The 26624-nt window shown below is 39.6% G+C and overlaps 1 protein-coding gene across 2 annotated transcripts in view; it reads right to left on the bottom strand.

The window, feature by feature from the left end:
* Positions 1-23976, bottom strand: part of Dop1a (DOP1 leucine zipper like protein A) — an 88960-nt gene extending 64984 nt beyond the window's left edge. The window contains exons 1-2 of one of the 2 annotated variants that reach the window (XM_027411011.2): positions 23802-23976; positions 775-965 (exon numbers count right to left, since the gene is read on the bottom strand). In XM_027411011.2, the coding sequence (XP_027266812.1) occupies positions 775-912 (138 nt within the window). In that variant the 5' untranslated portion in view covers positions 913-965; positions 23802-23976. The remainder of the gene's footprint in view (positions 1-774; positions 966-23801) is intronic. The other variant, XM_027411013.2, reaches the window with a different exon arrangement.
* Between the last annotated feature and the right edge of the window lie 2648 nt (positions 23977-26624).

Below are 26624 nucleotides of genomic sequence, written 5' to 3'. Positions count from 1 at the left end.
CTATTGTCTTTGCTATGCATATTAAGATTTTCCCATAATAACTGCAACTAAAGCTGTTTGATGTTAAAATAGCTATTGTAAAGGATTCATTTCCTATCCAGCCTTTTTTAATATTCAGAAGCATCCCAGATTACTAAGAACAATAATCATACAAAAATTATGTGTGTGAAGCAGGAAAAGTTTGATTGAAATTATAAAACAAAATTGGATCAAAACAGAAAACCGAGCATTGATCAGCAACTTGTCTAAAACCAGACTTAGGGAAGAAGCCTCATTCCAAATCAAGTTCTGAGGCCTAGGTACTACATTTAAGATTGCCTTTGTAAAAAGTACTGACTTGTAACTGGGCTTGCCTAGGCATAAAGCCCTTCTTTTTGCCATACTTACACCATTTGGAAAGGATATTGCAATCATTACTTACCATTTACAGCTTTTCATTCTGGTGCCAGAACTCCAAAGCTTTATCTGATTGATGCTCAATTACAGAAACTGACCCTCACAGTAACATACATGCTTCCTAGTCTTGTGTTTTCACAAGTGCCAATAATGATGATAATCACATCTTTTAAGTGCTATTGTTTTTTGAATGAGAACTACTGAAGTGTTAGTAATATGCCAGACTACACAAGCATGAACTCATGAAGTAAAATGCCATTTATATAGCAGTTCAGTTATAATTTATATTATTTCAAGATTTAGATAAATCTTGCATAAACAGGTATAAACAGATTTCTGATTTTTATTTCTTTTACTAAATGGATACAACAAGCATACCTTGTTGAGTTTTCCAAGTGCTGATATCAAATCTGCCCATTCACTGGAGTATTCAAAATTCTTTAGTGCTTTGTCAATTGCAGCTACATAGTTTCTGTATTTGGAGTCACTCAATAACTCCAGCTCTTCTGTGTTCATCCTCCCACCGTGTCCCACTAGAGACCAATTCCAAAGTCATGCAAAATCATTCCCTAGAAGAGATCCAGGGAAACCAAGGTTACAAAGTAAAGTATGGAAGTGTGTTCAGAGTCTCATTATAAAAGAAATGACCAATTTTACAGTTTCTTTAACAGAAGCACTCAAAATTGTAGTCGGCTAGTGTACAAGGTGATATTAATACTCCAAGTGGAAAACTGGCATTATTTAGGAATATAAAAAGAAAATTTCTGTTTATTTCATGTTATTTCTGTCACATTTGTTGATAAAACATTTCTGATATACATCCTCTTCTATTTTAATAACAAAATCTAGTATAAATGGTTACACTGGGCACATCAAGGATATAGGAGAGGGAAAAAAAAAAGAAAAAAGAACTGAAGAAGAAAATGTCAATTTTGGCCAGGCAGTGGTGTACAGAGGTAGGCAGATCTTCAAGATCTCTCTGTCCCCAGAAGTCTCACCTAACCTCTTCCTGCCTAGCTATTAACCATTCAGCTCTATTAAAACAATCACAGTAACATGTCCTCAAACAGTGTAAAGGAATATTCTTCCACAACAGAATTTGAGTTATATAAAAATTAACTTAAGAAGATCATAGATTTAAATGTGACATGTAGAATTATACAAAGACATGGGAGTAAATCCACATGACCTAGAGGTAAGCAATCTTCTAAGAAATAACATGAAAAAGCAACCAAAGGAAAAAAAAGTCCCACTATCAATATTTAAAATTTTATGCTGCAAGAGATACCATTCAAGAAAGTGATAAGAGAATGAAGAGAGTGGGAGAATGTATATTTTTAATCTATCTGATCATGTACTTGAACTGTTATATAAAAAACTCCCCCCCCAACTAAAAGAACACAAAGTCTTAAAATGGACAAAATATGTGAACAGACATATCTATAAAAATTATGCAGATGTACAATACAAAGCTGTAATAATGAGACTCATGAGATTCATACCCACAGTGCTTTCTTTACTAGTTGAAAGTAGAAGTAAGTGAAATGTTATACAAGCTGTTTTCTTGTCAATCTAGGGTTTCTATACCCTGTCAGTATGATAAAGCCCCTTGGGTCTCCCCTGTAATATTCTAACACTGAGCTGCATCCTCAGCCCTTTTTACATTTTATCCTGAGATAAATTTATCCTCAGACAGGCCTCAAACTTGTGACCCTCTTGCTTCATTCTGCCAAGTAGCTGAGATTACAGGCATGTTCCATCTTCCAAAAAAAAAAAAAAAAAAAGAAAAGAAAAAGAAAACAACAACAACAACAAAAAACCCCCACCTTAACCGTAAGCATACACATACCAACATGCTTTAGAGCAAAAAAAATAAAAAACAAGGCATATAAAAACAAAGCTATAAGTCTGGATAATAAATTCTCTAAAACCTCGAGGATATTCATGGAATGAACATAACTAAAACATTTCAAGTTTTGTTTCTGAGTAAACAGAATGAGAAAGATTTAGCTTTTCTAGAGACATATGCACATAATATAATAAATTCTAATAAGTAAATCTAACAATGTGCTGTGTTAGCAGTAAATGGAGTAAGTAAAAGCACATGCATACGTTTTGCTGATAGGGACAATTTCTTTCCTTGGCAAGATTTCTAGCTTAAATTAGAACACATCCATTTTGAAGATATACAATCAATATTCAGTGTACATATAAGGTTAACCTGAGAAGCAATTTAGAAGCAACTCCTATTCATGAAAATAGGGGCCATTTATCAATAAGCAGAGGGATAATATAATTTTAAGCATAATACTTCAATAGACGTGTTCATCAGACACACTTTAATGTGTTATTAAAAAAGCTAACAATTAGTAGCCATTTAAATGTGTGGAATTTGTAACTAACACATTTGCCTCACTTTAAGGATGAGTCAGGTAAAAAAAAAAAAAAAAAAAATTCTAGGGAGTGGAAGATGCTCAGTTGCTTGCCTTCCAAAGTGAGGACCCGAGATTCCCAGATCCCAGGCCAAAAAGCCAAGCAATGGGATGGAGATGGCTCAATGAATAAAGTGCTTGCTATGCAATTAACAAATGAGTTTGGAGCTTCAGGACTTATGTAAAAAGTGGCCACGGTGGAGTATGCCTAAGACCCCAGTGCTGGGTGGTCACAGAAAGATCCTATTGGTTCCGTGACCAGCCATTCTAGCTGAAACTTTAAACTGTGGAACCAATGAGAGGCCCTGTCTCAAAAACTAAGTGGTGAAGCAATTGAGCAAGACATCTCGCTGTCAACTTGACCTCCACATACCCACACACCCCCATATACCACTCACACACATATAATTTTAAAATGTAAAAAGCCTGGTGTGGTGGTATGTGTTTATAATTCCAGCACTGAGAAAGTGGAGACAGACACTTGTTGCAGCTTACTGACTGGCCAGTCTTGACGACTTGGCAGGTTTTAGGCCACTGACAGTTTCTTTCTTGACAACAACAAAACAAAAAACAAATAATACAATTTTCAAAAAGGACAGTGCTGTGGAATATCTTGTCTAAAGCAAAATCAAACCAAAGCCATTAGGAATAATTTTCTGTCCCAGGCTCTATCTTTTAAAAAAATTAATTTTGTGTTTATTTGTGTGTAGAATATACCTTTTCATATTAATATATATGTAAATAATTTACAGTTTTCCTTATCAAAGGTCAACAAAATATTCTGTTTTTGCTTTCAGACTTCTCCTAAGATTGCTTTTAATATGAGTAAAAAATGTCTATCATGAACCATATGATATGAACTTTTAAATATTTTATCTATTCTAACATTTTCTCAAATTTAGCCAAAACATACACAAAACAGCATGCTTTTGATAAAAAACGTGGCATACTAAAACATAGCCATGACTTTGAATAATTAATAATGCATTTATAAACTGGTAAGAGACATTCATGGGATAAAGGCTGGAAGGAATGAAAGGCAGGAAAAGATGGCAAGGCAGTTAGGAGCACATGTTGCCCTTACAGAGGACCTGAACTCAGTTGCCAACTCCCAGAAGATCTGACCTATACTGGTAGCCACAGGCATGTGCACACACATAAATAAAAAATTAATCAAAGAAAATCCAGGTAATTTTTATTTAGTGATTGACCAGGATGTTTTCCCACACACAGCAACTCTCCTGCCTTAGTCTCTTGCATATTGGAATTATAGATATGAATGAGCCACTAGGTCCAGTTTCCTCAGTAAGTTAACCACAAAATTAATCATACATCAGAACACAGATAAGTCACTTTTCAACTTAACATGTAATACAAATTCCAGTTCTCAGTAATTTTTCTCCATATTTTATAGTAGGATAGCTTAAGCCAGTATTTTTCATGCTATCTGTAGTTAAGGACTAGGTTTTCCCCCTAATTTATTACCTATGGATACAATCATGTGGTTAGCTGTTATATTAATGATTTTAAGTACCCTGAAATGATTAAAAAGTGTATAAAAGGATGTGTTTAGACTATTTGTAAATATAGCACAGTCAGACACAAGGAGCTAGAGTCATTAGTTTTAGTATGAGTAGGACTGAGGATCTGGAAACAGCTTAACACACTTATGAGTAATGGGCGCATTCATACTTAGAATCAAGACCACAATCAAGATCCTCACCACAACTAAGATACAGAACATCTTCACCCATTTTAAATTGACAACCATATGATCACTTCGATCTCTTCCACAATTTAAGTTTTAAAAATCCCAATCTTCCCATGAAACAAATTACTTCATATAACTTGGTACTATGACCCCAACACAATTCATGTTGAAATTCAATTCCTAATAGATATTAAGAGGTATAGTCATTATTAGGTCATTAGGTCTTTGGGGCTATGTCTTCAACCATGGATTAATTAATGAGTAAAACTATCCATAGGTTTCCTGACTACTCCAAGACTAGGTCTGTTATAAGAACCAGTTTGGCTGCCTTACATGAGCTCCTCAAACCAGATGAGGTACAGCCTCAGGACTCTGCCATGAGTTGCCACTAGCAGGAAAGACCTCACCAAATGTGATGCCTTAACCCTGGGTCTCCAGGCCACCAAAACCATGCACTTAACAAATCTTTCTTCTGTAAATTATTCAGTATACAGCTTTCTGTTATAGCATCAGGCATGAGACACCTGAAGTTACTAAATAATTCTGATTTCCTCCCTCCCCTCCCTCCTCCCTCCCCTCCCTCCCTCCCTCCCTCCCTCCCTCCCTCTCTCCCTCCCTTCCTCCTTCCTCCTCTTTCTCTTTTTTTGATTTTGTTTTTTTGAGACAGGGTTTCTCTATGTAACAGCACTAGATGTACTGGAACTCGCTCTGTAGACCTGACTGGCGTTGATTCACCTGCCTCTGCCTCCTGAGGGCTGGGATTAAAGGTGTACACCACCACAGGCTGATTTGTTTTTTTCTTAAAGTGAAACAAGCAAATCATAATAGCATTAGAAATCTTTCAGCCTGATTTGATCTATAGTTCCCTTTGAAAATTTAGTTATTTCATACTGACAATTCAGATGAATCAGACCAGAATCGCCATAATGTGATTATTGTGGTATTATTTCTTTCAAAATAATTAATAATGAAGCAACATAGCTGTCTATAAAATAAAAGCAAAAGTTTTTTTTCTGGGTAAATTAGACCCTGTGAAAACAGGTAGGTACTACAGATTTATTTTGTATTTTATGGTATAAAAAGAGAAAATTTAGCCGGGCGTTGGTGGTGCACGCCTTTAATCCCAGCACTCAGGAGGCAGAGGCAGGTGGATCTCTGTGAGTTCAAGACCAGCCTGGTCTACAAGAGCTAGTTCCAGGACAGCTTCCAAAGCCACAGAGAAACCCTGTCTCAAAAAACAAAACAAAACAAAAAAACAAAAAACAAAAAAAAGAGAGAAAATTTAATGAATTAAATTCTGCATAAGAACACCTACATTTTTTAAAGTTTCATTTAAATGGTCATAAATAGTAAGTAGAATTCCTAACAGTCATCCAAAGATGTTTTGCTCAGTTTAATGTTGACTTTCACTCTCCTTTGCCAAGGAAGAAACAGGAAGGCTGAAGAGAAATACCCTTTAATTACTTGCTTCCTTTAGAGATTTATTACTTACTATGTGCATGTATGTCTCTCTGTGTGTGGCACATATATGTGGTACTCTGGGAGGTCAGAGGTGGTGTCAAATCCAGAACTGCAGATACTAGCAGGTTGTGAACCACCTGATACACCACTAGGAATCAAACTCAGGCCCTCTGTCTACAAGAGCAGCAAATACTCTTGATGACTCAGCTACCTCTCCAGCCCAATTATGCATTTCTACAGATATATTTGAGGGCTATTTTAGCACAGTGCAATGTATATAGATGAATTCTGACAAACACCAAGCCCTGGTTGGCCATGAAAGGAAAAAAATGTTATATATTAGCTAGATATTCTTACCAAATATTTTAGATTAAATGAAAATTTATCCTTCGGTAATTGCTATCATCTGGAAATTTATTGTGGTAATCAGTGTATCTATTTCACTTTGGTTAAAAGTTCTGAGTTTCAACACTGATGTGACAGTAAATAATCTTTAACTAATTATTCAGTTAGCAAATTCATAAGACAAGTAACTCCTGAGAACTGGAAGTTGATAGAAGAAAAAAAAATTAAAGATTTTTAATAATTTAAAAATTTGATGGAAAAACAAAACATACTAAGAATTCACAATATAGGTGGATTTGTTTGTTTTGTTTTTTTTTTTGAGACAGGGTTTCTCTGTGTAGCTTTGGAGCCTGTCCCGGAACTCACTCTGCAGATCCGGCTGGCCTCAAACTCAGAGATCTGCCTGCCTCTGCCTGCCGAGTGCTGGGATTAAAGGAGTGTGCCACCACCATCTGGCTATGACACAGACACTATTATTATTCTCATTTACAGATAGGAAACTGAAGCGTAAAAACAGGTCAGGAAACAGCAGAGTCAGATATTTAAACTCAACCAGTTTGGTTAAACCATTATCCTTCACTCTCATGAAACTTTTCTTTCTCCTAAACACCTCCTCAGAGTTCACAGAGAAGAGCATCCCTTACTTCTACCAAGAAAAACTCCAACCCTGCTTCTACTTGTCTGCTTTTTTAAATGCCAGAACCAGAATAATGCTGGAGAAAAATCATCTAGCCTAGTTGGTTGGCTGTACCACTATCCTAACCTAGTGATTTTCCTTAGTAAATTTCTCATTTCAGCACAACTATTTCATATCTTCTCTTTCCAAAACTAACAATATCTTCTCTTCTTTATTACCAAAGATCTACCTAAAATATAAGGAAAGAGAGTGGAGTTGGTAGCAGAGGCTTGTAGTGTCACTACTCAGGAGGCTGAGGCAGAGGATGCTTGAATCTAGAAGGGCAGGAGAGGATGACCACGTATCAGATAAATAAATTAAATAAATACATAAATAAATAAATATCAAAACAAGATGTAGTTAATTAGGAGGAGGAGGAGAAGGAGGAGGAGAAGAAGAAACATGAGGAATGCTTTGAGTTCCCCTCTAGCAAACCTACACCAATGTTGTTCTCTACCCATATTCTCTGCTTTTCCTGTTAGGAACAGAAGGCCTTTCCACTGAAGGTCCGCCTCTTTGCTGTGGTCGAGATTTCAGTTCCTGTATGCTCAGAGCCCATATTATTTCTCCCACTTCAACACCAGCTCCTCCTACAGGACCATTCTTTATCTATCTCTGAGTATGAAGTCAAAATTCATTACCTTGACCTCCACAGGTCCTCTGGCTGACCATCAGTTTCTCTGTTTTCTCACAGCAAAAGTTTATGAAAGATTTTCCAACATTTAACATTTCATTTCCTTATCCTCAGTTTACAATTTAGCCTACTCAAAAACGTCTTATGACACAGTCCTTCCAGGAAACAAATCATATAAATGTCTGCAAATCAACAGCTAACTTTCTAGCCATTCATCTTACTCTGAGTAATAATAAACACACTTTGTTTTTGGCTTCCTGGTCTCGACTCAGGGTGTGTTCCTATGTCTTGGCCATTTCTGTCTAGGTTGGCTCCTGTCTTTTATTCATTCTTCACCATGGAAGTACTTCAGGGCTCACTCTAAAATCCTCATTCCCCCAGGCTTATTTCTTCTAGTCCCATAGCTTTAAATGGATCTGTTCACTGATGCATCCTCAATGTACCACTTTCCTCTTCTATTACAGCTATTTAGTTAGAGATGACTACTGAACCCACTCCTATTCTCGAGTTTCTGATCCATTTTCCAGAGAAGACAGAGATCACCTAAAATCATTTTTCTTTGCTGAAAATCTGCCAATGGTTTTTCTCTGATGTTAGAGAGTAATATCCTAACTATGTTTACCAAAATACTGTATTTTGTATTTTGTACTGTAGGCATTTTTGTACTTGCTACCCTTCTGAAAAAAACTTCTGCTCCTTCAATTACAGCAAAACATCAGAAAAAACTTTCTGATTAGTATAAGTCACCTGCCTCAAGGTACACACTCTTCATTCTACCTAAAACATCACATTTTCCCTTGGCCAATACTTCTTATAATCTGAAAGTGTTCTGTTTGCTTTTCCTGTCTATCACATCTTGAAAGAGGTTGGGAACTTTTCTGACTAGTTCATTTCCGCATCAATTCTGTAAGTGGCCTACAGCAGACTCTCAGGTATTTAGAATAAATAATCCACTGAAGCCAATATAGTCCACAAATCATTTTTTTTCTCTTGGGTAAAACAACAACAACAACAAAAAGCCAGGAGAATGACCAGCATGTTCCACTTCTTCACTTAGCTCAACTAGACCAGTTCCTAAATACACACTACATTCGTGTGGCTGTACAAGTACTCTAAAAAAACCTCAAAGACTCCCGTAGGAACACACATAACAGGTGGCTTACCTAGTTACTGACAAAATTATTATAATCTTTACTGGACATAATTAAGCAAAAGGGGGAGTAAGAAAATAATTTGATGCTCTGAGGTCAAATATATTAAAATTAATCAGATACAGATCTAGTTAGAGCAAACATTAAACATTTACTGTACTTTAGTATATTTCTATTTGTAAACGATGCATGACTATAAATGCTTTTCTTGACTTCTATGAAATTAATTTTTCATTTATACACATAAGCAAGTATGTATTACTTCTTCTGTGCCTGATTTATTTTACTTGATGTTCTATTCTTCAGGTTTATGTTGGAACAAATGAAGGAACTTCATTTTGAGGGTTAAATAACATTCAAGTTTGTGTATATACATATGTATATATATTTCATTTTTAAAAATATATTCTTCAGTTGATGGACACCTAGGTTGAGTCCACATATAGCTTGTGTGAATAATGCCTCAATAAACATCCAAGTGCAGGGACTTCAAAGTAATGATTTCTCTTCCTTTGGATACAGTCCCAGCAGCAGGGTAACTAGATCAGATGATGGATATACTTTTAGTTTCCTTAGGGAATCTCAATACTATTTTTATAGAGACCATATCAGTTTCCAGTGTGATGATTAATTGGATCTAGAATTAACTAAAAGGCATGCCTTTGCATTGGTCTATGACAATACTTCCAGGAAGGATTAACCATGGGAGACTTTCCACCAGAGTGGGTGGCACCTTCTGATGGCAGTTCAGATATAGACGTTCAAGGAAAAAGCAATGCTATTTGCCTGCCCATTCTTCTACTTCTTGCTAGTAAGTGTGCCTATCCCATTGTCATTACTCATGCCATCAGAACCCATCTTTGGCTTTCCAATATGGTTTGAAGAGAAGTATCTCTCCAGGAATTCTCTAGACCTTTGGTGTCAGGTTGGCATACTCAGGGGGCACTGTAGCATGCATTCTTTGGTCTTAATAAAAACTCAAGAGTCAGCAATCAGGGGGTGAAAGCTGAAAGATCAGAGAAGCAAAGCAGCCAACCACTGGAGAGTTCTTACCTCTACCAATGCTCAGACCAAAGGGGAGATCCTGTCCTCAAACTGCATCTCCAGACTGCACCTGTCTCTACCAAACCTCAGACTGCTCCTGTCTCCTCCCGCTTTGTATCCCTCTCTGCCTATCTGTACCACTTCTGTCTCCACCTCCTTAGTGCTGGGATTGAAGGCATGCTACTCTAAGTGCTGAGATCACCTTTGTGTGAGCTCTGTTTGTCTTTTAGACTGGATCAATTTCGTGTAGCCCAGGTTGGCGTTGAAAGAACAGAGAGATCCATCTGCCTCTGACTCCCCAGTGATGGGATTAAAGGTGTGTACCACCACTGCCTGGCCTCTACAGCTAGCTAGTGTGGCTAGCTTTGAACTCTGATCTTCAGGCAAGCTTTATTTGTTAGATCATTAACAAAATATCACCACAGGGCAGCAGCTTTATCGACTGAGCAGCTACCAGTTTCTCAACCTCCCCCTGCATGCGGACAGCCACTGTTGGACTACCTAGCCTCTGCTGTGTAAGCAATGTAATAAATCATCCTTTATAATATACATCAATACTATCTGTTCTGTGTATCCAGAGCAACAGTTCTCAACTTGGGGGTCGTGACACCTTTGGCAAACCTCTCTCCAAAAATATTTACAATTCATAACAATAGCAAAATTACAGTCACGAAGCAGCAACAAAAATGATTTTACGGTTAGTGTCACCACAACATGAGGAACTGTATTAAAGGATCGAAGCATTAGGAAGGCTGAGAATCACTGCTCTAAAGAACCTTGACCAATACATTTAATAACAGCATACTTCTCATCTTCCTTCCTTCCTTCCTTCCTTCCTTCCTTCCTTCCTTCCTTCCTCTTTCTTTGTGTGTGTGTGTGTGTGTGTGTGTGTGTGTGTGTGTGTTTGTGTGTGTGTGTGTTTGTGTGTGGAGTGGGGGACTGAGACAGGGTTTCTCTGTGTAACAGTCCTGGAACTCACTTTATACACCAGGCTGGTCTCGAACTCAGCCTTCTGAGTGCTGAGACTAATGATGTACACGAACACTGCCCAGTTCTATTTCTCATTTTTTTTTACATTCATGCCAGCACCTGTTTTCCAGATCTTAAATAGCTACTCCAGTTTAGATAAGATGACGTTATCCTGTGGTTTTAATTTGTATCTTCTTGATTATTATTAGTAATGTTTGATATTTTTCAAATACTTATCAACCATGTACATTATCTTACATTGATAAATGTTTATTTTTAGGGCCGGGGAGATGGTTTAGTTGATAAAAAGTGTACCTGCACTCACAACCCAACACTATATATAGATCTTCTTATTTAGATAACACAATAACTTTTCAGTATACTTATCTAAAAAAGAAAAGAAAGGGAAATAAAATTATGTTTTCCTTTTTAATCATTCTTCCTAAACTTTGATTTAAGAACAGGGACTATAAGTCAACCCCAAATAGCACAAATACCTCACTGTTTGTCTTACTTATTATTAGGCTTTTTTTCCCCCCAGCTCAACACAAGGGAGGGTCATTTAGGAAGAGTATCCTGGAAAAGAAGATGTCTCCAACCAAACTGGCCTGTGGGCAAGCCTGTAGGGCAATTTCTTAATTAATGATTGACACAGGAAGGCCACACTCATTCTAGGTGGTGCCACCTTGGGCAGGTGGTCCTGAATTGTATAAGAAAATCAGACTGAGCAAGCCATGAGGGGCAAGGCAGTAAGCAGCTTTCTTCCATGACCTCTACTTCAGCTCCTCTAGGTTCCTGACTTGAGTTCCTGCCCTGATTTCTTGCAGTGATGGGAATATGATCAGAGAGCTGTAACATGAAATAAACTCTTTCCTTTCAAAGTTGATTTTGGTCATGGTACTTTATCACAGCAATGGAAACCCAACTAAGGCACTGTTCAATACTGATAGTGCTTCCAGTAAACAAATTTGTAAGGCAAAATGATTGTAAATTAAGATAGGGAAGGAATTTGGTTTTGTAGTTTTTATAAAACATTAATTCTAACTCTCTAAGTGGCATGATCGAAGAGGAACTATGTTCAGTGTGCATAAAATGACAACCTACTGGCTGGTCAGGCTTGGTGGTGCATGCTTTAATCCCAGCATTTAAGATTCAGAGGCAAGTGGATCTCTGTGGATTCGAGGTCACCCTGGTGTACAGAACTAGTTCCAGGACAGCCAGGGCTACAAAGAGACCTTGTCTCAAAAAACAAAACAAACAAAAAAGACAATCTAGTATCTTGAGAAAATAATCGTAAAGTGAAATTATGTTCCCCAGTAGAAGATAATCCTCTAGTGATGCAGTAAGATGGCCTGTAAATCCAAACCAGAGTGATAGGTATGGCTGTTCCCAAACCTAAGTGTGTCCAGGGCACATGTGTGGGCTCCTGCTGGGATGCAGGATTTGCACTAATCCATGTCAAAAGGATGGCTTAAGACTAAAAGACAGGCTTAAAAAATGTTGGCAAAAATATATGTGATTGGATGCACACTAATACATGTCAAAAGGATCATTTTTTAACACTAAAAGATAGGCTTACAAATGTTGGGAAAAATATATGTAATTCACCAGTTCATTATGAGATGACAAAATATTTTAGAAAACAAATATTCTAAGGAAGTTTCCCACATTTTGGGGAATCCTGTGAACTGACAGCTTAATTGCATAGTCTGGTTTAGTCATATTTCTTGGTATTAACCACATCTGTACAAATTAGCAATGTACACTACTTACAAATATGAAACCAAAACAATTCCAATGTAGTGATATTTTATTTATAATCTAACAAATAAAGCTTGCCTGTAGATCAGAGCTAAACCACTAGTTAGCCACACACATACTAAGCCACTAGAGTTAGCCATAGAGGACTGGCAGTGGGGGCCACATCTTTAATCCCAGCACTCAGGAGACAGAGGCAGATGAACCTCTGTGAATTAAAGGCCACCCTGGGTTACAAGAGAGTGAATTAGTTTAAAAGAGAAACAAAGTTTATGCCTTTGATCCTAGCACTTGGGATGACATGACTTTAATTCCAGCACTACAGAGGAATATAAGGCAGGAACTCATGGCAGTCTAGGCAGTCTGAGCAGTGTAGTTTGGAAATGCAATCAGAAGATATGATCACCCCTTTGGTCTGAGCACTGGTAGAGGTGAGAACTCTAGTGGCTAGCCAGTTTGCTTCTCAGGTCTTCAGCTTTAACCCGAATAGCTATCTCTAGGTTTTTATTATTTGTGCTAAATTCTGGCTTTGGGATGTAGAACACTTTTTAAAAATATGTATTCCAGCTAGGCAATAGTGGTGCACACCTTTAATCCCAGCACTCAGGAGGCAGAGGTAGGTGGATCTCTGTGAGTTTGAAACCAACGTGGTCTACAAGAGCTAGTTCCAGGACAGCCTCAAAAGCCACAGAGAAACCCAGTCTCAAAAAACCAAATAAATAAATAAATAAACAAACAAATAAATAAATAAATAAATCACAAAAACTGAACATCAAGAAAATGAATAACCCATTTTTTAAAATGGGCTATAGAACTAATAGAGTTCCCTAAAGATGAAATACAAATGACTGAGAAACATTAAAAAAAATGTTCAACATCCTTAGTCATCAGGGAAATGCAAATCAAAACTGCTTTGACATTTTATCCTACACCAGTCAGAATGACCAAGATCAATAAAAGAGAGGACACAGCACATGCTGAGGAGGATGTGGGAAATGGGAACACTTATTCACTGCTGATGGGAGTGCAAACTGGTAGAGCCACTATGGAAATCAGTATAGAGATTGCTCAAAAACTGAAACTTAATGTATTACAAGATCCAGCTATATCACACTGGAGCATATACCCAAAGAATACTACATTTTGCTACAGAGATACTTGTTCATCCATGTTCATTGCTGCTGTATTCTTAGTAGTCAGAAATTGGAACCAGCTTAGATATCCATCAGCTGACAAATAGATAATGAAAATATGGTACATTTACACAATAGGATTTTATGAAATTTGTAGGCAAATGGATGGAACTAAAAATAAGCATCTAGAGTTAAGGTGAGCCAGACCTCAAAAAACAAATATTGCATGTTTTCTCTTATATGCGTGTTGTGGAATATTATTTTAAGATAATGTTACATTTGTTTATGTTGTGAAACATTTGCTTAATGATATAAAGATATGTTGCATTCTTTTATATGGCAATTTAAACTCTGTGAAGCTGTGTTACTTTGCCTGCCAAAAACACCTGATTGGTCTGACAAAGAGATGAATGGGCAATATCTAGGTGGCAGAAAGGATAAGCAGGGCTGGCAGGCAGAGAGTTAATAAAGGGGGAGAAATTTGAGTGGAGAAGATTGAGCAGCAAGAAAAGGAAAAGGAAAGGAGGAAATCAGGGTCCAGCCATCCAGTTATACAACCAGCATTGGAATAAGTAAGAAAGGTAATAGAATGGAGAAAGACAAAAGCCCAGAGGCAAAAAGAGAAAAAAAAAAAGTAGATGGGATAACTTAAGAAAAGTTGGCTAATCAGGGAAATGCAAATCAAAACAACTCTGAGATACCATCTTACTCCTGTCAAAATGGCTAAAATCAAAAATACCAATGACAGTTTATGCTGGAGAGGATGCGGAGAAAGAGGAACACTCCTCCATTGCTGGTGGGAGTGCCAACTTGTACAGCCACTTTGGAAATCAGTATGGCGACTCCTCAAGAAAATGGGAATGAGTCTACCACAAGATCCAGCAATCCACTCCTAGGCATGTACCCAAAAGAAGCACATTCATATAACAAGGACATCTGTTCAACCATGTTCATAGCAGCATTATTTGTAATAGCCAGAAACTGGAAGCAGCCTAGATGCCCCTCAACTGAAGAATGGATACAGAAAATGTGGTACATTTACACAATGGAGTACTACTCAGCAGAAAAAAACAATGGAATCTTGAAATTTGCAGGAAAATGGATGGAACTCGAAGAAACCATTCTGAACGAGGTTACCCAATCACAAAAAGACAAACATGATATGTACTCACTCATATGTGGACCTGCTTTATGATACATAGTACTGACCGTGCTTCATCAGAGCTGTTTTTAATGATGTTGCTCAGAATGGCTTTCTTCCAGATGATGATTGAGAAGCTAATTTAAAAAAAAAAATGGTGCCAGGTACCACAAGGGTAACAGAACTGTGCTGTTTTTCTGGGATTTTGTTTTTTACTTTTTTTTTTTTTTAAATGGAGAGTGCTGGATGTCTTTACAATTTTGTTTAAATGACTGCAGAACCTGGAAAAGCTGTTGCTGCTATTGATGCATAACATACTGCCATTATTGGTCTTTTTATATAAATATAAATATATATATATACATATATAATTTGAATTTTTGGAAACTTTAGCTGTGCTGTCAACTTTGGAAAAAAGTATCCCAGTTTACCGCGTTCAGTTGGCATTGTACAAAAATTAACAGCCATATTGGTCTAGAAATGTTGAACTTAATTTTTTTCCATTTGGACAGGGGTAATGCACTGTATTAAATATGTAAGGTCTTAAAAAAAAAAAGAAGAAGGGATTTTGAGAGCCCATCCCATATGAAGGGATGCTCTCTTGACCTGGACACATGGGGAAGGGCCTAGGCCTGGCCCAGGATGCTGTGGTAGACTTTGGGGAGCCCCTTTTGAGGGCCTTACCCTGCCAGGGAGTGGAGGGGGGATGGCTAGGGGCAGGTGGGATGTTGGGGGGAGGGAGAGGGAGAGGGAGAAAGGATTGACATCTGAAGCAAGCTTGTTCCTAATTTGAATTAAAAAAAATCAAGAAAAGTTGGCTAGATGTAGGTGTCTGCTTCTACTTCCACCATCTGCTGGATGAAGGCTATAGGATGGTATATAAGTCAGTCATCAATCTCATTATTAGGGGAGGGCATTTAAGGTAGCCTCTCCTCCGCTGCTTAGATTGTTAGCTGGTGTCATCTTTGTAGATCTCCAGACATTTCCCTAGTGCCTGATTTCTCTGTAAACCAAAAATGTCTCCCTCTATTATGGTATCTCCATTCTGTTATCATCTATTCTTCCCCTGACTCAAACTTTCTGCCCCCTCATGTTCTCTGCATCCCTCCTCTTCTTCTGCCCTTCTCATTCTCCTAGCTCCCTCCCCGCTCTTCCCATGCTCCCAATTTGCTCAGCAGATCTTGACCCTCTCCCCTTCTCCAGGGGACCATGTATGTTTCTCTTAGGGTCCTCCTTGTTTATTAGCTTCTTTGGCAGTGTGGATTGTAGGCTGGTAATCCTTACTCTATGTCTAATCACCGAACTGAACTGAATCCAGTTGCAGAGAAGGACGAGTGAAGAGCAAACGGGTCCAGACCAGGCTGGTGAAACTCACAGAAACAGCTGACCTGACCTATGGGGAACTCTTGCTCCCCAGACTGATAGCTGGGATACCAGCATGGGACTGATCCAGACCCCAGGAACATGTGTTTCAGTGAGGAAACCTCGGAAATCTACAGGACCTCCTGTAGTAGTTCAGTCCTTATCCCTAGCATAGGTGTGGACTTTGGGAGCCTATTCCATATGGAGGAATACTCCCTGAACCAAGACACATGGGGGTGGGCCTAGGTCCTACCCCAAAGGATATGATAGACTCTGATGACACCCTATGGAAGGCCTCACCATCCTGGAAGAGCAAAAGGATATGTGATAGATAGGGTTTTAGTGAGGGAGTGGTAGGGGAGGACGGGTGGGAGAAGGGAAGTGGGATTGTCATGTAAAACAATCCTGTTTCTAATTCAAATAAAAAAGTTGGAAAAAAAAAAAAAAGAAAAGTTGGCTAGAAACAAGTCAAGCTAAGGCTGGGCATCCATAAGAAAGAATAAGACTCCGTGTATTTATTTGGGAGCTGAGTGATAGGCCCCCAAAGTGAAAGAGCAAAAAAGAGTAAAAAATAACCAACAACATATGTGGATGTTAGTTTTTAAGCTTTAGATATGCATGTTTCAATCAAAATAATCACAGAGGTTAGGTAGGTAGTAAAGGACCAGAGAGGGGAGGATCTGCTGACAAAGGGGAACCAGAATATAGTGTTAAAGAAGAAACCAGGATGACTAACCACAGAAGGCTAGGAGGGCAGAGTCAAAAGAGACTATGGGGAGGGACAACTAACACTAAAGGCCCTTTAAAAAGCATATAGAATAGAACCTAAATATAAATACATGTGTCAAAGGAATTCAAATAAAGTCAACATATAATGTGGGGTGGTGGTGACAATGCTGAAACTAGATATTTTATGCCACAAAGTAAAAACTTTATATATTGTTAAGTCGTTGGTCAAGGAGGTCTATAGATCCTTAAAGATCACATGCTACTGCCAAGATTATTGGTTACTCTATAGAACCTGATTTTAAGGCCCTGTTGCTGAAGACACACTTATGTCATTGAACATGTAGAAATCAAGCTTGTGACTATTAGAAGATTCACCTTTACTGACTAGCATTCATGGTGCTGGAAGGTACTTTGCATACTACCAAATGAGACAAAGTAATCATCAATATCACCCAACTACAAACCTGTAGGGAGTCACCCTAGCCCCGCCCAATAGTCCTGGGGCAGGTACCAGGTGGATCCGGGGACTCGCCCAGAAAGGCGTGGTGAAGGAAAGCCGGGGTGACGTAAGGGAGCTTCTTAAGGGGCTGCACGTGGGGACCCTGCCCCCCTTTTGTTCTGGCTGCGCTGGCTGGGTTCTATAACCTAGCTCTGGCCTGTGTTTCACCTTGCTGTCCTCTGAAATAAAGAGACCTTAATCCTACACAAACCCAGTGGTGTACAGCAACAATCTGCCTGCAAGATATACTGGCAATGGTGGTGGGAGTATCAAATAGGATGGGAGTAACCAACCACTTTTAATTGGATTCAAGGCTTACTCCATAAGATGTAACCCATAACGGACACTGTTAAGGTGGCCCCAAACCTGAGACTAGATAGGTCATGAGCTCTAGAGGAAAACCTACTATTATGCTGCTAAAGGAACATAACAATCTCTTAATGTCATATTGTACAAATCAGTACTTCACTGGGTCCTGATCAGAGAAACTTCTTCTTGGAGTAGAGGGTAATTAACACAGAGGCCCACAACTAGACAATGTGCAGAGTGAGATTTTGAGCACTCACTCATAAATGGGACGTCTGTATCATACTGCTCACCTCATGGCTGGCTCAGGGATCTACATGGAAGATGAGGAAGAAAGATTTTAAGAGCCAGAGATAGTGGATGCCTCCAAAGAAACAGTGTTTTCCAGATACAAGGCAAATACACATTTGAACTCACAGAGACTGTGGCACCACCACGAGACCTACGCAAGTTCAAACAAGCAAAAAATCCTAGTATGACAAAGGAGCAATGAACAAAGTCCCAGCTCTAACAAAGAACCTATTTGCAACTGACACTTGATGGGAAAGGGAAAATCAGTTTTCTCCAATGGAGTGTCACTGGTTATGTCGACACTCTGAGGCAGGCAGGCCCCATGCCCAGGAGCTGGCAGCACAAAAGAACACCCCTCCTTTTTGGTTGTTTTGTTTATGAGACAGACACAGACAGAGCAAACTTGCACCTGAGTGAGAAAGAGTGCCAGCAAGCACAAGAGTGCATGATGAGCATAGAGCATGAAGCTGGGTGAGTACAGAAGTGGGTAGAATCTACAGAGTTAGGAAGGAGAAAGAATTTGATCAAAGTACATTGTATGAAAATAATTTCAACAGAAAAAGAAAAATCCCATCTTCTGACAGTTATCATTGCTTGTGTTAAAATGTCTTATTTCCTTGTATATACACTGTTTATGCAGGAAGAAATGACAAGATTTTTAGATGACAAGGAAAAGATGCCCTGAGAATATTAAAATAGTACATCCATAAAAATTATCTACATGGACCAAATTCAATCACACCTGTGCATGCATTACACATACAGAGGTAAAATTGAATCCACATTGCACGTGGTATATGTCTCTAAATATCAGTGCACTCAAAGGAATGGGAGGGTAGGTGGGAGAAAGTCTTGCACGAGTTCTGTGAAGCAAGTACAACTGTTAAAAGCACCACTGTCTCCCCAGCTGTACAAGCAGATATTTTGGTTATCGGGAACATCAACACTGGGAACAGTTTTAATAGTGTGCACAAATGTGCCTCTCTTTCAGAACTAACGTCTATCCATGGATCCTGAATGTTTTGCGTTTAAATTACAGTAGATTCCTGTGTTCTCATTACCATCATGTTCTACAAGAACCAATTACTTTTACAAGTAAGAAGCAGAGCACAGTACTCCCTCAGGAAGTTCAGAAAGTTAAGTCCAATAATCTGCCTGAAGCATTGTAGTTTTCTTAGTGTGTAAGAAATGCCCTTGTTGTAACTCTGACATTTAATTCTGAAGTAAAACACAAGTTCATAGTCTTGGTTATAAGTCCTTTGTAGTAATGGGACCCATGTATTTAATCCTATCATTTGTACTTTTCTCCCTGCAATCAAGATCTCCGCTACTGTCCACTGTTCAAGACTTCCTCCTTCACCCTGTTTTCTTTTCCGGCTATGTTCCCTGCTTCACCTGAAGCTTTACTATTAGATGGTACTTAACACTTCCAGCCTCTGAATGATACCTTATGAGTCAGCTCCTGACTTGGCTCATTCATTAACCACTACCCTTTTCGATATTAGGAAGATGGTTTAAATTATACCATAGTATTTTGAATGCACATATGTTTTGTTTTCTAAAGGCTTGTCAACTTTTAAAACTGCAAAACAACCTAAAAATTACCATCTCATTAACTGAGTGTATATTTCAGTAGTAATAAGTACATGCAAGCTGTAGAATCTTCTATGACATTCATTTTGCAAGCCTAAAACTCCCCCTGTCTATTAAACAATCTCTACTTCCTCTCTCTGCCTTATTCTGGTTTCTGTTTATATGAATTTGACTACTACAGCCTCTTCCCATAAGCAAAACCACACAGCATTTGTCTTTTCACTATGCTAGGCCTATTTCATTTAACATAATGTCTTCAACATTTATTCACACTATAACATCTGTTAGACTTTCCTTTTCAAGGTTAAATATCAGTCCATTATAGGGAATATTGTGTTTTATCAATTAATTTGTAAATGTACATTTAGGCTATTTCTACTTCTCAGCTACCCTTAATGGTGGTGCTACAAATGTTTGTATGCAAGCATTTCTTTAAGACTCTACTTGCAGAACTTCAGGCAGCCTGCCAGGCCCATCCAGCATATAGTGGGTGCTGGAGAACCAAACTGCAGCTCTTATGCTTGTGTGGCAAGTCAAGAACTATCACACTGTTTTCTACTGCACACAAGGATTTTAACTTTTCTATAGATGCACTACTTTTGTTTCCTGGGTAGTGTTTTGTTTTGGAACTAGCCACCCTAAAGGGTATGAGTAGTATTTCACTGCAGCTTTCCTGTGTGCTGTAACACTGAGCTTCTTTTCATGTTTATTGGCCACTGAGATCTTTGGAGATAAGTCTTTTCACATGCTTGTGCCATATTTTAGTTGCGATGTGTGTAGTTGAGTTCTTTATGTACTCTGGATTCCTATTTTCTCCTGTTCCATGGGCTGCTGTCTCACTTTGCTTTGTCTTGATTGCCTGTGCTTTTGATGTGTTATCTAAGACTCAATGCCATACTAAATGGAGCTTTTCTCCTACTCTTTTATCTAGGAGGAGTTTTTAAAGTTTTATGTCTTATGTTTAGGTCACCAACTGTTGATATAGTTTTTCCAGCACTATTTGTTGAAGAGGTTGCCCTTTGCATGCTGGGTAATCTCGGCACTTTCTTAAAACAATATTTGACTATATATACTGAGATATGTATCATGCCCTTCCACTTTATTCCATGGGCTCTATGTCTGTTTGCTAGTACCACACTGTTTTGATTTCTGTGGTCACTTTTGTATTTTTCCTGTCTGAAACACCAAAGCCCAACTCATTTTTCAGGTGAAACTATTACGTAGTTTGAGAAGTCTTCCTGACCATACCACCCTCCCTCATTTCTTTGGTCCAGCCCTCAACTTCAGCTATACATTATTCCTCTATCATAGAGCTCACCTTGTTTTCCTGTAATTGACTTGTGATCCCCAGGGTCATAAGCCCAATGGCAAAAGGGGCTCATCTATAATTTTAGCTTTCATGTCCACTCCTAGCAAAGACTTTACCACAGTGTATAATCAACAAGCATCATCAATATCAGACCACAGTTTTTGTGTTTTGCATGCTCAACTGGTAAAAAGGAATGAATAAAGTCTATGTACTAGTATAGAAAATGCTTCCAAGATACATAAACTAAAAAACAAAAAAGCAAGACGCAGAAGTGCTTATAAAGTTATAACACATAAGAAAGGCAGGTAGCCAGGTGGTGGTGGTGCACGCCTTTAATCCCAGTACTTGGGAGGCAGAGGCAGGTGGATCTCTGTGAGTTCGAGGCCAGCCTAGTCTCCAGAGCAAGTGCCAGGATAGGCTCCAAAGCGACAGAGAAACCCTGTCTCAAAAAACCAAAAACCAAAAAGAAAAAAAAAAAAAAAAAAAAGGAAGGCAGGTATATCAGTTTGTATAAGACAGGAATATATCAATTTGTGTGTATATAATACCTCTCAAAAATAAAGTTGATTATATTCTGGGGATAGATGGAAATCAGGTAAATGAAGGGTGAAAAATGAGTTTTTATTATATACTTTAAAATTTTCATGAAGTTTTTCCTAATTATGACAATGTTTAAAAAATTTAAAACAGAATGACTAAATAATGTCCTTAAAGAACATCAAATAGAGGCTGAAGATATAGCTCAATGCCTAGCACATGCAAAGCCCTGGGTTTGATCACTGAGTGTGTTCCTTTGAGAGAGACAGGTGTGTGTGTGTTGGGGGGGTGAATATAAATGAATTAAAGTAACAGCAATGTGGTGTTTCCTTCCTCTTTCATTTCATAAGAAAAAAATCAAAACTATTAAGATCTGTATCTGAAATGCTACTTGTGAACTCAGTTACACCCTTGCCTAGGGCTAGAAAATACAGCAGCTCCTACCTTGATGTTTCTTTGATCACTCATTCTGGAATTACTATCTTTGTCATAATCAGGCAACCCTGTAGAGTAGCGGTTTCTCAACCTGTGGGTTGACTATGACCATCAGACACCACAGATATTTACATTACAATTCATAACTAGCAAAATTAGGTATGAAGTAGCAATGAAAATAATTTTATGGCTGGGGGGGGCATTCACCACAGCATGTAGAACTGTATTAAAGGGTCACAGGAATAGAAAGGTGGAGAACCAGTGCAGCAGAGACTCTTAGAAACTTTTCCCAACAGTCAGAAAAAACCATACTAGTCATGTGAGTAAGCCACCTTAAAAGTGGATCTGCCAGATGTTTGCAGCTTTGGCCAACAAGCAACTGCAATATCACTAGGGGTGTGGGTGGGGCATTACGCCATAGTCAAGCTCCTCTATCCTTTATTGAAAAACAAAAGCAAAAAACCCCAGAACTATTTGTGATGGATAGTGTTTTCAGGCAGTACAGCTTGAGATGATAATGGTTAAACTTCACTGTCAGCTAGCTGGATTTGGAATCAACTATAAGGTACACTTCAAGCCTTGTCTGTATGGGAATTTACAGAAAGGTTCCACCGAAGGGCAGGGGTGGACCACTATGTTAGTGACATCATCTGGTGGAGTGAGGCCCTAGACTAAGAAAAGGGAAAGCTGCTGAGCATGCTATTCATCTATTCATCTGTTTCCCAACATCAGACACGATGTGGCCAGGTTCCACACACTGTGATCTTAGGTCCCCACAATGGGGGACTGTACCTTTAGGCCTTAAGCCAATACTGACCCTTCCTCCTTTAACTGCTTGTCAGGTATTTGGTCACAATATCGAGAAAAAAAGGAACCAATACAATTTGGTATGCAACAAACCTTAACTAGAAAAATTTATTCACAAGTAATGATTTCTTACTTTCTTTTTTTCTTAAGGTATAAATTCTGCCAAATTTAACCCAGTCCAATACTAGAAGCCTTGCCTGACTACAAAAGATGATCAGGTCAGACTTGGTATCCTCAATTACTAGGAGTCCTCACTGGGGTAAGGTCTTACTTAACACAGTTCTTTTTTTTTTTTTTTTTTTTTTTCAGAAAAGATGCATGTTTTGGTGTTCCTGGCTTTGCTGCACTCTGCATGCAATATAAAACAGTATGATGAAAGCAAATGATTGTAAGATGCTTTGTTTCCTAGTAAGTTCCCTGAAACAGAGATGGACAAATCTACTATGAATCCCCGGAAATTCAATTACTTCTAAGCTTCAGTATTCTGGAATACATTAAAATAAATGCATGATTAATGGATTAATGATAAATGGGTTGGGAGTACAGGCTTGTGGTGGAATCTTACCAAGCAGGAGGCCCTGGTTTCCAACCCCAGTACCACTAAAACAAAAACTGACACCAGAACTCACACAAGTAACTGAGGACTAGAGAGACCACACCTGGTTAGCAGCAAAAGGCAGAACTTTGAACTTAAGCTCTCTATCCTCAGGCCACAGTTGTTTCTACTATTTAAATTATAAAATAGGACTCTTTGATTGAGTACAGACAGTTACGCCATTAATTTACATTCAACATTTGGGTCACATTTTCTGGTTTGTGTTTACGTCAGTGTTTTTTTTTTCTTTATTAAAAATTGAGTCCCCCAAAGGAGGTATGCCTGCAGAGCTGCTCTCCCTTTAGTAATTCTGAGGAACGACCAAGTTTAACTAAAAGTAACCATTAGAAGACGACGTAGAATTTACCTGTAACTTATGTCAGCTCAGTGCAATGAAGGGGTTGACGATCAGGTGAGTTACTTAGCACATAAAGACGGCCTATGTTATTCATAAAAGGTCATATTAACGTGAACAAATACAACTAACCTTAAAATGGCAAGAAGTTAACACCTATGTAAAGAGCCGGCACTACCAAAATGAGAAGTTTTGCCTCTCCGTAGTTCAGAGCTACGAAATGAGGGAGATTCCTGTATTTTTCTAAAAAACAAACAAACAAACAAAAACCCAACATGTGTGTTTTGCCTACAACCTGTAAATCTGATTTTTCTTCAACTCCCCAGAACTCTGGAGATAACGTAAGAGTAAACCAACACGATTTCCTTGGCCAGGAGAAAGTACAGTGGGGTACCATTCCCGCCGCCTCAGGGTAGGGAGGGGAGAAGCCGGTAAGCAGGGGTATGGTGCAACTTTCAAAGCCTTGGGAATCAAAGGTGAGGGTTGTTAACAACTTCCGTGTGCCAGCCCGACTTCCTCTTGGGGAGCTTGGCTGTGCTTTCTAACCCCTGCACCGGCACATCACACCGGCGGGCCTCGGCGTCGCCTCGATCATAAAGGGACCCGCAGGACCGGGGAGGCGACGCGGTGGCTGGAAGCCTCCAACAAAGACTCCTGGCGCCCGCGCCCAGGTGACACCTCCCCTCAGCCCCGCACCGGTGGCGGACAGGTCTCGGGGTCCCACCACCCGCCCGGCCCGGGCCCCGCTTCCCCCGCGGCGGGCACAGGTGGGGACCCGGGGGCGACACCCCGACCCACACCGCATGCCGCGCGCCCGCGCCGCGCGCGCCGGCTGGGCCGCGGCCCTGCCGCTCCCGCCGGCGGCTCTCCTGGCAACCGCGGCAGCCGCACGAAGGCCGCCAGCCGAGGGCCTAGTGACAGCCCAGCGTGCACCGCGCGCGCCCGCCGGCGTCGACGTCGGCGGCCTCGATCCCGCCCCGGCCGCCGGGCTCTCCCCGCCGCCCGCGCTAGCTGGCGCCACAGCGCCCTCACGCGGGCGATCGTGGAGGCGGCCGCGAGAAAGGCGGGAGCAGGGGTTTTCAACCAGCCAGAAGACGGGGGAGATTGAAGACAGCTTTGAAGAATTATTTTGAGTACAATCCAGAGGATCCATCAGTGCAGAGGATCCATCAGGGCTTTGGTGGCGCACGCCCTTAATCCCAGCACTCGGGAGGCAGAGGCAGGCGGATCTCTGTGAGTTCCAGGCCAGCCTGGTCTACAGAGCAAGTTCTAGGACAGACTCCAAAACCACAGAGAAACCCTGTCTTGAAACACCAGAACAAACAAACAGAGGGTCCACCAATACTTACACGAGTAATTTCAGGCTCAGAGTCTGTGTGGAATTGAGAGTTTACCACTATTTTGTGTCTAGATTTCTTTCTTTCAAACACACAGTTACTCCAAAGAGTTTTGTCTGGACCATAGCGCAGAAGAGAAACCCTGTTTCAAAAAGAAAGGAAGGAAGGAAGGCAGGCAGGCAGAAGGAAAGAAGGAAGGAAGGAAGGAAGGCAGGCAGAAGGAAAGAAGGAAGGAAGGAAGGAAGGAAGGAAGGAAGGAAGGAAAGTTTTGACAAGTATTTTTGTGTATACAAGCTTTAAACCACTTATAAGGAGCACACTATTGTGAGAATGCTGTGCATTTCACTATGTGTCAATATTTAAGCATTCTACATTAAGTGTTAAAAGTGGAAGATGACAATTGTCCTTCAAATAAATGAGGTGACACCAAAGAGTAGTTTTTGTTTGTTTGTTTGTTTGTTGTTTTTTGTTTTTAGAGACAGGTTTCTCTGTGGCTTTGGAGGTTGTCCTGGAACTAGCTCTTGTAGACCAGGCTGGTCTCAAACTCACAGAGATCTGCCTGCCTCTGCCTCCCGAGTGCTGGGATTAAAGGCGTGCGCTACCACTACCCAGCTTATTTTATTTAAAGCTATTATTCCCACCTGTGATTTCAAATTGTTGGGATGAAATGGGAATTCATGTAACATGATCCACATGAAGCACCTCAAAGAGTAATTAGAAAACTGGTCTGATGTTACTGTTCTTCAATATACTGAGGATTGTTTTGTTTTGAGGTAGGGTCTTGCCACATAGCCTTGGATGGCCCTGCACTCACTATATAGTCCAAACTGGACTTGAACTTGCAGCAATCCTCCTGCCTCAGCCTCCTTAATACTGGGATTACAGGTATACACCATAATGATTGGCTTAAAGAACTTGTTTAGAAATGCTTCAGGTTTGGTGTGTGGTAATTATAACTATGAAATTATGAAATGGAACAACAATAAATTGGATTTCTGTCTTGGCTAGTTTTATGTCAACCTGACACAAAGTAGAGTCGCCTGAAAGAAAGGAACCTTGATTGAGACAATGCCTCCATAAGATCCAGCTGCAAGGCATTTTCTTAGTGATTGACTGGCAAGGACCCAACCCATGGTGGGTGGTGCTATCTCTGGTCTAATGGCCCTGGGTCCTATAAGAAAGGAGACTGCTTATGGTTTACACGACGTCCTATCAACAGATTTCTGGTGTCCAACAAATTCAGTTTTCGTGATCTGAAGAAATTATGGAACCAGGCTGGGCTGTGGAGAGACTCCAACCAAGTCTGGAACAGGCATTGGGAGGAAGTGAGGGCAAAGACTCCTCTGTGTAAAATAAGTAGCTGTAATGTAGCTTCCTGACACTTGGCTAATTGAGGTGTTAATTCTGACTTGAAAATCTTTTTCATAAATGATTTTAAAGAAAAAATTGGATTTTAAAGGTATTAAAATATTTTTGTTTTTTGTTTTTTTTTTTTTTTAAAAAAAAGAAAGCAGACTGCAAAGTCCTGGGAGCAAGCCAGTAAGCAGCACCCTTCGATGGCTCCTGCATCAGCTCCTGCCTCCAGGATTCTGCCCTGTTTGAGTTTCTATTCTTTCAA

The sequence above is a fragment of the Cricetulus griseus genome, chromosome 4 (assembly GCF_003668045.3).
Source record: "Cricetulus griseus strain 17A/GY chromosome 4, alternate assembly CriGri-PICRH-1.0, whole genome shotgun sequence".
Classification (NCBI taxonomy): domain Eukaryota; kingdom Metazoa; phylum Chordata; class Mammalia; order Rodentia; family Cricetidae; genus Cricetulus; species Cricetulus griseus.
The sequence above is the reverse complement of the archived record's forward strand: the minus strand, read 5'-3'. Positions and strand labels throughout refer to the sequence as shown.